Here is an 11,930-nt window from a genome sequence, read left to right as displayed (position 1 = left end):
CTGCCGTCCAGCCGGCAGACCCGCCTCGTCAAAATGAGGCGGGCCTGCCCCTTCCAGGCCCATCCTTGCTAAGCCTGGGCCAAATCAAGCCTTAAGTTTAGTGGGGATGGGCGGACCCGCTATGCCTAAGGCCTGATTGGTCTAGGCTTCTAGAGCCTGGGCCAATCAGGCCTTAGGCTTAGTGGGGATGGGCCTGGAAGAGGCAGGCCCACCTCATTTCGACGAGGCGGGCTTGCCGGCTGGACAGCAGCAAGATCCGGCCGGCTAACAATTTAGAGGTTAGTTTGGGGGGAGGTTAGTTGGAGGGGAGATTAGGGGGGGGTCATCAGGGGGGGGATGGTAGCACGGGGGGGTCGGTAGCGTGAGGGGTCCGGCTTTCTGGCAGGAGGGGTTGGGCACCCTCCTGCCGTTGATCAGGAGTTTTGGGGGTGGGGCAGCATTCCGGGAGGAGGGATTGGGCACCCTTCTGCCGGTGATCGGGAATGTCAGGGGGGCGGCCTTCCGGAAGGAGGGGTTCGGCACTCTCCTGCTGGCGATCAGACAGGCGGCTGCTATACTTAACGCGGCAGGGAGATCCCTTGCCGCAATAAGTGTAGCGGCTGCGTCTACTCTAACCCGATTCTCTAACCGGCGTCTGTAACATGGATGCCGGTTACAGAATCAGGGTTAGTGTAGGCTTGATTCTGTATAGGATGCCCCTCCCGGGTGTCCTATACAGAATCAGGGCCAATATGTCTGATAAACTACATGATTTGATTGTGAGAGTTGTGCAGTCTCTAGACAGGGATATGCTAAATTTTTCTGATTTTGTTTGCCTCCTTTTAAATAGAAAGAAAGCTTCTAAAATACATAAGAAACTGCAGGAATATTCTATTAATCATAATTCCTTAATTGAAATCTCCTGGTCCTTTGAATTTAATCTGTGTGATAATACTATTGATTGATCTGAGTTCTAGTTGCACTCTGCCCATCCTACTATGTCTGCTTCACTTTGTCAGTCAACGTTTTTCATTGTACATAGATCTTACTGGATACTGATTAAACTTGCCAGAATTACATCACAATCCTCTTCAAATGTACGCTGGTCTTGTAAAAGTGAACCTGGTACACTTTCTCATCTCTTAAGGGCAAATTCTATAAGAAGCGCCCAAAGTTAGATGTCTAATTAGGCACTGTTCAGCATGATTCAAGTAAAATTGGGTGCCGTTTAGTGAATCACTGAGCGGCACCTATATGGGAAGCGCCCAATAAAGAGGCCAGCTCTAGGCACGACTAAAATTTAGGCACCCATGTGAGCGCTTAAGCATGCTTAAGAGCAGGGATTCTGTAAGAAGGTGCCTAACATGTAGCCACGCCCATACCTAAACATGCCTAGCGCCTATTTTTTTTGAAGGCCACCTAAATTTTTATAGGTGCCTTGTTACAGAATCGTGCTGACTTGATAGGTGCCTATATTTCAATCAATGCTGATTAATAGCTTAATAGAGCTTGTTCTTCAATTTAGATAGGAGCCTAGCTAGTTGGGTGCCTCCAAAACAGGTGCCTAACTTTAGGCACTAGTTACAGAATTTGGGCCTTAAAGTATTGCCCCAATGTACAAATTTACTGGAACTTAATATGGTGTAGAATTAAAACAGTATTGAAAATTGACAATTCCATATCTTTCAGCTATGAAAGTCTTATCCTGCGTTCTTCAAATCCTAAAGATTATCATTCCTGCTTTTCAAAAAACTTTTTAACATCCTCCTCGTTGCTGCCACTCATCTTCTAATTTGTAATTAGAAGAATAACACTAATCTAAACTTTAGTGAATGGTGGGCTATATGTGTTCTATATGTAAATGTGAAAGTGTTATCGCTACAAAATCTTGTACAATAGCACATTTTTATAAAACTTGGGCACCACTAGATAAATATTGTAACTGTTTATGAGATCTTTATGTATCAGCTTGACTATATATTTCAGTATACATTATTATAGGTTTGTAATTGTTAAATATTGCTTTGTTTATATTTTATGTACTTTTGTTAACTTTTTAAATCTTTACTCAGAATGTCAATTCATTTTAATTAAATTTATTCAATTGAGTTTAAATGCATCCTAAAAATTCAATTTATTTCCATTAACCGTCTATAAAACCTATGAATATATGACCACAGTGATACAAAGTGCAAACTGCTAATTAGTGAAAAAATGGTTGAGCCGTAACAGTGGAGAGGACGTTCCGGGCCAGCCTGGCAGTGATTGGCTGGCCTGGAACGTCCTCTCCAACGTCAGAATTGACGTCGGAAAGACTTTTGTCGGTGGGGGGAGGTAAGATTGCAGCGGCGCAAACTGGGGGAAAGGAAGGGGAGAGGTGCTTTTTTTTCTCTCTCTGCAGCAGAGAGAGCAGGATGCAGGCAGGCAAGCTGGCTGGCTTTAGCGCGGCAGAGAGGGAGATAGGTAGACAGGCAGGCTGGCTTTGGGGGTGGCCAAAATCTGGAAGGTAGTGGGGGGACATGAGAAGGAGGCACTGGGGGTACTAAGGACATGGGAAGGAAGGAGAGAGGGAATAGAAAAGAACAATTGTAGGGCCTGAGTGCAGAAAGAAAGAAATGAAAGAAAGGATACACAGTCAATTAATAGATGTCCCCTTTTGATGAAAAAAATAAATGGTCACGTTACCTCTGACTTACTTTCTCTGCAGCAGAGTCAGCAACCATGCTGAGGTGCAGGAAGGTCCCGTGCCGACTCATCTGCCGGCTCTGCTCCAGAAGTAAGTTACGTCGGAGGGGGTGGACCCGGCCGACGCAGTCATTGCGGGACTTTTCCACAACTCCCTGCGTCTGCTGGGTTCACCCCCTCCGACGTAACTTACTTCTTCTGGAACAGAGTCAGCATACGAGTCATCGCGGGACCTTCCAGCATGCGGCTGCTGAGTCCGCTCCAGAGCAAGTACGTTGGAGTGGGGTGGACTGGCGGCCGGCAGCTACAATCATCGTGGGACCTTGCTGCATGAAGGGAGAGAAAGGAGCAGGATTGCTGGAATGGAAGAGTGGTGGAGGGAAAGAAAGGGGGCAGGGTGGTATGGAAGGGTGGTGCTGATAGAACTGATGTACAGAGAAAGGGGAGAGACATAAGGGGGAAGGATATTGGAGGGAAAGGAAGGGGGCAGATGCTGATTGAAGAGGGGTGGATGGAGAGAGAAAGGGCAGACATTGGATGGTAGTGGGGAGCCTATGCTGGATGGAAGTACAGATGGGAGAGATAAGGGAACAAATGCAGGAAGGAAATGGGAGGAGAGAAAAAGGGGAGCAGACGCTGGATGGAAGTGGACAGAGAGAGGAGAAGGTACTAGATGGAAAGGTTGGATAAAGAGGATACATGATGGAAGGAGGGGATAAATAAAAGGAGGGCACATGATGGGGAGAAAATGATTGAGTTAGGGAAACACTGGAGGGGTGAGGGAAAGAGGTGGCAAGCTTTAGGTAGACAGTAAAAAAAGGACATCGGTAAGAGGGTAGTAAGAACGTAATCTAGACAGATGCAGAAAATAAATTGAAAAGGAAAATGAGGTGAAAAAAGGGAAAGGGATTGGAGGAAAGGTGTGGGAGGGAAGGAGAGGAGAGAGATGGGGGTGAAAGGAGAGATGGAAGGGGAAAGCATAGGAGAGAAAATGCCATATAGGGGAAGAGAGACAACAGACAGTGGATGGAAGGAAGAGAGTTACAAGAAGATGAGGAAAGCAGAAACCACAGAAGAAAAAAGGTAGAAAAAAATTTTCTATTTATTTATTGCTTTAGGAGACATGTGTTACTGTTTCTGTGGTGCACTGTATGCAGAGTCCAGCTTCTTACTGGTTCAATTTAACCTTTGTCTATGTATTTCTATTTTATCCCCCCTTTTACAAAACTGTGGAGCGTTTTTTAGCCCCAGCCGTGGTGGTAGCAGCTCTGATGCTCAGAATTCTATGAGCGTCAGAGCTGTTACCACCATGGCTAAAATCCACACTACAGTTTTGTAAAAGGGGGAGGGGTTAGTTTGTGATGACATATTCCATACTAGGCGAAGGTGTTTTCTGTGTTCTGTGTGTTCGAAAGACATGGTTTTTTGTTAGGATTGAATGCAGGGTTGATGTATACTAGTCTGGCTTGTTTAGTTTAACAATGGGTGTATTGATGTTGTACTGCTCACTGCAGTATGTAAGATGCTGCCTTTTCCTAGGTACTCATGTGTGACATGTGGCTTGTTACTAAAAATCATGTTTTTCGTGCAGATGGGGTGGGGTTTAAAAAAATGATGGGCCCCGGATGTCACATATGCTAGGTATGCCACTGTTGGTATGAGAAAATATTTGGAATAGAATCCACAGCCCCTCTACTGGAGGTACTGGTTCGATGGCATTCAGCTGCAGAAAGTCCCAGAGTTTCTGTTGAAGAAGGGAGGTCCAGTGAGAGTTGAAAGTACAGTATACCTTCTTTGAGGTCTATGTAAAGGTATCTTGCAAAAACGAATGGCATGGCCTGTTTTTATGACTTTCAAAACCCAGTTGCTAGTGGAGATTTGGGTACAACGATGTCTATACTGAATTAGTCAACTTCCAATGGGAGGAGGGGGAGGGCGAGATGGTGGAACAGTGGCTAGTATCTGCATGTGGGAGTCAAAAAGAAGGAGTGGGTTTCTCCTGAGGCTGTTTGTTGTCTGGGGTGTTTTTGAGGAGGAGGCATAGAAGACATGGACTGAGAATAGCATCTTTTAAAAGTAACACCTAGTAGGTTGAGGTTTGGAAGACTTCGAGGTTGGCAAAGTGGTCATACTTTGCTCATGCAGAGTAATTTTCTCAGTCTTTTCACCAAACAACTTATCTACCAGACAAGGGATATTGGAAAGGCGATCTTGTAAATTAGGGTCCAAGTCGGAGACTTTTTTTTTAGTTCAAAGATTTTATTGATTTTAATATATAGCAAGAACAGAAATTGTTAACAGGGCATGAAATCAATAAGCCGTACAAAGCAAGTAATCTTAGAGTGTTGACAAACAATGCATTACAACAAATTGAACCATGCCTATTCAGCAGGAGAGTGTCAGTGCAACCTGCAGCCAACGATGTGCACAGTATTCAAAGCATGCTAAGAAGCATAAGTCCATGAGCTCTTGCCTTAAAATATAGAGTCCAGTCAACTTTTATTGTAATATGGGCTGAAGTTGGAGACTTAACCAAGCTTGCTGATGCATGGCGAAAGAGTTGAAGCCTTGGAAGTGACACCAAATACTGACCATGAACTTCCTGGTTTTAAGCAGATGAGCGACTTCCTGATATTGGTTGAGAAAGCAGTTACTTACCGTAACAGGTGCTATCCGGGGACAGCAGACAGATATTCTCACATGTGGGTGACATCATTCACAAAACCTGGTAAAGATAGTGGTAAAGTGCCTTTCTACTTTGTTTTTAGAAACTTTGCGATTGCCCGCACTAAAGAAAACTTTGAAGAAAATAACGAGAAGGCAAAAATTATGAGAAAACGCTGCGTGTTTGGAGACACCCGTAAACAGAATAATTTAGCTTTGTGGAAGACGAAAAACTGATGGTCCTGCAAGCTGACGACAGGTGGGACGGCACTCACGCATGCACAGTATGTACCATCCTGAGACTTCTGAAGAGTTAAAGTGATACTACACTTTTAGACCGTCTGTACTGGGCAGTTTTTCTCTAGTCCCAAATGAGGAAGGACGCTGGATAAGAGCTCCTCTATGAACCATTGAGAAAGCCCTTGTGGGCGAAACAGGTCCCATCGGGGCATGCTAGAGACACTGCATTAAAAACGATAAGTAAAAAGACATTGCGCTGTCAATTAGTTTTTATTTCTGAAAAATAATACAGAAGTAAATAAATAAGCTGCATTTGATAGGAGGCAATGATATGAGCCAAGTTTAAACATCTATATTGGATTTCTGTATTGATGTAAACGACTTTATGAGCCCCATTTGCCATCCTATACTTAATCCTGTTGAGTGAGGATTGCTCTGTGGATGTCACCCATCTGTGAGAATATGTTGTCTGCTTGCCCTGGGATAACTTAAGTAACTTACTGTCACAGGAATGGGCCTGGTGTTCTTGTTTCCTCTAATTTGGCGCTGTTAATTTTAGATGAATTTGAGCAGCTTGTTGTTGAGCTGATGGTTTCATTGGATGAAGTGAATTGGAGTGCTTTGTATCATGGGTACTGGGACATTTAGATGCTGTCTTAAAGCCTATCAGTTCAGGAGCACTTTGCATGCTAGAATCAAGAGAGCCCACCAGTACCCATAATAGACCTTGTGAGCAGGGCCGGATTTAGATGAAAAGAGGCCCTAGGCTATTCCACTTATGAGGCCCTTTCACCTCCCATTTTTAAGTTTGTAAATTACATGAGAAATAATAAAATACATCATTACTGTGATATATATCAATATGTTAAATAACCCCCCCCCCAATGCCAGTCTGGGCCGCCCTGTCCTGACAGATCCACGTTTTGCCTCTCTCCCCGCGGGGCTGGGCTTTGCCCAGCTGTTTCCGGACTGACGTCTTTCTCTTCCCGATCCTCCTCCCAGGGCGAGAAAAAGAAAGGGAGAAGCCGAGTCGGCGCCCTGTTGCGGCCGGAGCCGGTTCCGATCCCGAAGCGGAACCGGGGAGCGGCTAAAACCTGAACTGGAGGCAGGATCAGACCGGGGACCGGCGCGCGCCCCCACCCAGGGCTGAGACCGATTTTCCTCCGGAGCCGGGAAAGGGGTGGGGGGGAGAGAGGAGCAGTGGGATCCGATCCGGAGCTGAAGCACGTGTGCAATTCGGATTCCCCACCCCCGGCTGAATTTTGATGAGTCGCTGGTGCCGTGAGGAGCGACACGGAAGCACACCTCACGCCACCAGGACTCACGATATTTCAACAGCGCATGCGCGCTCTAGGATTTTATTATTTATGATATAATCATGAAAATATAAAATAAAGCACGTAATATACATTTTAAAATATGCAAATTAAAACATATGTTAAGAACTTACTTAGAATTCCGCGAAATGAAGATATTGTCACAAAAAATTTTTCAATAGTCTATAAACACTTCACTAAAGTACTGAACCTACTGAACTCAAAAGGCAAGAATCAAATGATCGTGTACGCAATCCAAAATAAGAATCTTTTCTAATAACATTAACACGTGTTTCATATTATCGAAGTAACACGAATATAACCAAACATCAGGATATCAATAGGTCTGTTCGTTTGTCTGTTCCAATCTACACCAATCTGCAATTTATTTATGTAAAAACAAACCAGAGCTTAGTAGCATAAAGCGCATCAATATTTGCCATAGCAATCAGTGAATGTATGAACGTATGAACTATACTTTGGTGCAATCTAGTATATACAAACGAACAGACCCAATGAGCCGAACACGTTGATCTTAACCAATACATTTTTATGTTTGTTTATTAGTCATATGCGTAGAATTTCTCCTTATTTTCGGTTCAGTATTTTAATGTTCACTGTTTTTAGAATAGTGTAATTTTAAATTTGCTAACAATTTGAATGTAGGCCCCTCTTGATCTTGAGGCCCTAGGCTGAAGCCTAGTTAGCCTATAGGAAAATCCAGCCCTGCTTGTGAGTTGTCATTATTTGAAGTGAGAATTCTCTGAAGAGGAGAGAGGGCTATGCTCACTGCAACAAAAAAGAGGTACATTAACGCTCAGCATGGGAAGAACACCATCGCATCCAATTGGCTAGAAAACAGTATGCACGAGCTTGAATCGATGGCCTGCAGCTGAAATAACCGGTGTGCCTGCATTAGCCAGTGTCTGCAGAGAAAGAACATTGTCCTGCTGCATGTCTTAAAAGCAAGGGACATATTTAAAAAACAAACACCCAGCCAAGATGAAAGAGTGACCCCAACTGGGAAGCTCAAAGTCTAAAGAGGCCTGATCAGCCATGGGAAAAAGTAAATTTTAAAATGCTGAAAACTTCTACAACGGAAGGATATTGGCCCAATGCAACACTTATAGAGCACAGTAATAGAAAAGAAAATGTCATTATGTCACTACAGCAAAAAATGAGATATAATTGGGGGGAAGACACTGAAAACAGCATCTGTACTTCTCAAGATTGAGCTGGTCCTGCACAAGTGTGATGAGGTACTTCCAAAGGCTTCAAGAATAAAACACTGGGGTTAGAAAGTTTGAGGACTGGAGGTTCTGGAGAATGTTGGAATTTAATTCCATCTCTGCCAGCAATGTTTACAGACTCCACCATCCTCTCTACCGGTATATCAGCCAGCTCTGTTTTCAAAGTGAGGTGAGAGAGTTTGAGGACAGGAAGTTCTGGAGTGTTGGAATTGAGGAAAGAACCATCTCTGCCTGAAGTGTTTACATATTTCACTTCCCTCACCCCGTACATCACCCAGCTCTGTTATAGAGTGAGGTAAATTAGCCAGCTGTGCTATACAGTGAGTGAGTTATGGAGAAACAAAGGGGATATGTGAAAAAATTTGCTGCATTTACACCAATGATTAAAAGTCCTATGGACAAACATTTGGCTGGAATTACTCAAACAGTAAGTATTTTTTCATCCTCTCTCTCTTCAGATGGGTTATCTCAGTCCCAACACTAGATCACCTTCACCCCTGCCTACAGATGTAAATATTGTGTCAGAGACCCTGTGCTGTGTAGACAGGACTCAGAGTCCCACACTGATCATTGGTCCAGTCCTACCCCTGAACCCAGTTTTAAACCTCAGGCTGTCCAGAAACAGCTCAGAATAGGAATATTTAATACTGGCCTTTTAAAAAACCTCACAGCAGAGCAGGGGGGAGAAATAATAGTTAGTTCCCTTTAAGGATTCAGCTGGGGTTCCTGCAGCTGGCAAGGAGGCCGGCGGAAGGGAAACAGGCGGAGACTATTTAGCTAAGTATGCCTAATATAGCACATTACTAAAATCCTGGGAAAATTCATTCTCCACGGTGGGAACCAACCCCTGAGGACCACTTTTGGAATGTCGGGAGGATTTACGAGGTTCATCTCCCGAAATGCATTTGTGTTTCGCTGTAGCATCACCTGAGCACTCCCCAGGGACTCCCGATGCCATTTTTGTGGGAGTCAGAACAGAAGGTGCTAGAAGACCCTTGCACCCCTCATGGGCCACAGCGCACGTGGAACACGGCTGCGCATCCGACAGCCATCCACTGCAAATAAGGCATTAATCATCACATCCTGACCTTGGGTGGCCATCTATGTGGTTTTCTTGCAAAATCGAAGCTGGCCACCATGGGTGCTGATTTTTACAAAAAAATAGCCTGGGAAAATCATAAAGAACCCCTAAAAAAATGGTGATTTTAGGATTTTAGTGGTGGGGGTAGGGTATGCAGGGAAACCACCCCAAACCCCATTTTTAAGACCCCCCCCCCACAATCGCTGATTCAAGCTGTCAGCCTGTACTCACAGTGACATGTGTTGAATGGGAAACACTGCAGACAAAGCTGAAACAGCTCACAGGGAGATCCTCTGCCTTAAATAGATTAAAAGCTGAACTACTGCCCACCAGCCGTACGTCCACGGCTGGGGACCTCCGCACCCTCAGACATGTCACTCAGACACCCGGCAAAGGAACGCAGTCTGACTCCGATCCCAGGCGTGCTTCTACGCCATGGATACAGACTTACGACCCCCAAGGAACGCCCGAATAAAGAAGATAGGGATCATCGTTGGAGATTCCATCATACGCAATGTGGACAGCCACACCGCAGGAGGAAGAGAGGATAAATTGGTTACCTGCCTGTCTGGTGCAAGAGTGAAGATGTGGCCAGCAGGATCACCAGGATTATAGACAGCGCAGGATGAGAGGACACTGCTGTGCTTATCCACGTGGGAACCAACGATGTCAGCAGACGAAAGTACAACAGGGAGGAAATGAAGGACCAGCTCCGCTCACTCAGACGGAAACTGAAGGTTAGGGAGGTGAAAGTGGCCTTCTCCGAGATCCTCCCGGTACCGAGAGTGGATGGAAAGAGACAGGATGAACTACGAACGATCAACGCCTGGATGAGACGATGGTGCGAAGAGGAGGGTTTCGACTTCGTGCGCAACTGGACGGCATTCTGGAGAAGAAGCAGATACTTCAGAAAGGACGGGCTATACCTCACCAAGCAAGGAGCGAGAGTCTTGGCAGAAAACATGAAGAAGACCATTGAGAAGGCTTTAAACTAAGGATCAGGGAAGAGCCGACAGTCAACAACCAGTTGATGGCCTGGACATCAGGAGGCCCTAGAGAAGGAACCACAAGAAACTGCTCAGATAAAAAGGAAAAGCATGTTGAATCTGCAAGAGGCAAGAAAAGAGCGCAAATAAATACAAAAAGGGATGTGAAGACTAAGGAGTCCAGAGAGGGAACTACAAACGACTGTTCAGATAAAAGGGAAGAGCATGTTGAAACTGCAAGAGGCAAGGAAAGAGTACAAATAGATACAAAAAGGAATGTGAAGACTAAAAAGTCCAAGAAAGTAGCACAAAGGGAGCTCAAATGTATGTACACAAATGCCAGAAGCTTAAGAAACAAAATGGGGGAACTGGAAGCACTAGCAAGAAGGGAAGAGCTGGATATCATTGAAATAACAGAAACATGGTGGAACGAAGAAAATGAATGGGACACGGTACTGCAGGGATACAAACTATACAGGAGAGATAGAACAGGGCAAAAAGGGGGAGGTATTGCCCTGTATGTCCAAGAAGAAATAGAGACTAACAGGGAAGGGGAGATGGAAGGAAAAGATAAACTGGAGTCCCTCTGCATAATGATTCCTAGACAAAACGAAGCAGACACAAGGATTGGCCTCTATTACCGACCCCCAGGACAGACAGAGGAAACAGACAAAGAAATGATAGAGGAAATCAACCATGGTAGTAGAACAGGAAACATAAACGATCATGGGGGACTTCACCTTTCCGGGGATAAACTGGAATCTGGGAATCTCAAACTGCAGCAGGGAAACAAAGTTCCTGGAAATGATAGGGGACAGCTTCCTAGAACAAATGGTGGGTGAACCGACAAGAGGGACCGCAACCCTGGACTTGGTCCTAAATGGCGTAAATGGAAGGACAACAGATGTAGAAGTCACAGCCCCGCTGGGGACGAGCGATCACAACATGATCACTTTCAAAATTAGCATCGGGAAAGGGAAACCAACCAAGATCCAAACCATAACCTTTAACTTCAGAAAAGGGAATTATGACAGCATGAGAGCCAAGGTTAAAAAACGGCTCAAGAAAAGGACAGCCAAAATCCAAACGGTCGATCAAGCATGGTCCCTACTAAAAAATACCATCACCGAAGCGCAGAATCTCTACATTCCGCAGATATCCAAAGGAAGGAGAAACAAAAACAATGGAGAACCAGCTTGGCTATCTACAGAGGTGAAGGATGCAGTGAGGGAAAAGAGGAACTCGTTCAAAAAATGGAAACATGAAAAAACAACGGCAGCCTGGAACTGTCACAAGGTCGACCAGAAAAAGTGTCACAAGGCGGTAAGAGATGCCAAAAAGGTCTACAAGGAAAAAATAGCACGAGAAGCCAAAAACTTCAAGCCCTTTTTAAGATATATAAAAGGGAAAAAACAGCAAGAGAGGCAGTAGGCCCTCTTGACGACCAAGGAAGAAAAGGGTGCATCAAGGAAGACAAACAGATTGCAGATATGCTTAATTCATTCTTTGCCTCTATCTTTACCAATGAGGACACTGCAATAATGCCCAAAACAGGAAGGGTATTCGAGGGAGAAATAGAGGAAAGCCTCACCACAGTGAACGTGGATTTGGACCAAATATACTACCAAATCGACAAGCTAAAAAGTGACAAATCTCCTGGGCCAGCTGGAATTCACCCGAGAGTGCTAAAGGAGCTTAAGGTCGAAATTGGAGAACTATTGCAAACCCC

General features: G+C 44.8%; 1 protein-coding gene across 1 annotated transcript in view; it reads right to left on the bottom strand.

The window, feature by feature from the left end:
- Positions 1-7,608: 7,608 nt before the first annotated feature.
- LOC117362038 (disintegrin and metalloproteinase domain-containing protein 9-like) overlaps positions 7,609-11,930 on the bottom strand; it is a 153,657-nt gene continuing 149,335 nt past the window's right edge. The window contains exon 6 of the mRNA XM_033947770.1: positions 7,609-7,673. Within this exon, the coding sequence (XP_033803661.1) occupies positions 7,671-7,673 (3 nt within the window). The 3' untranslated portion in view covers positions 7,609-7,670. The remainder of the gene's footprint in view (positions 7,674-11,930) is intronic.

This window comes from Geotrypetes seraphini, chromosome 6 (genome assembly GCF_902459505.1).
Source record: "Geotrypetes seraphini chromosome 6, aGeoSer1.1, whole genome shotgun sequence".
Classification (NCBI taxonomy): Eukaryota; Metazoa; Chordata; class Amphibia; order Gymnophiona; family Dermophiidae; genus Geotrypetes; species Geotrypetes seraphini.
Note: the sequence above shows the minus strand (reverse complement) of the source record. Positions and strands in the feature narration are given on the sequence as shown.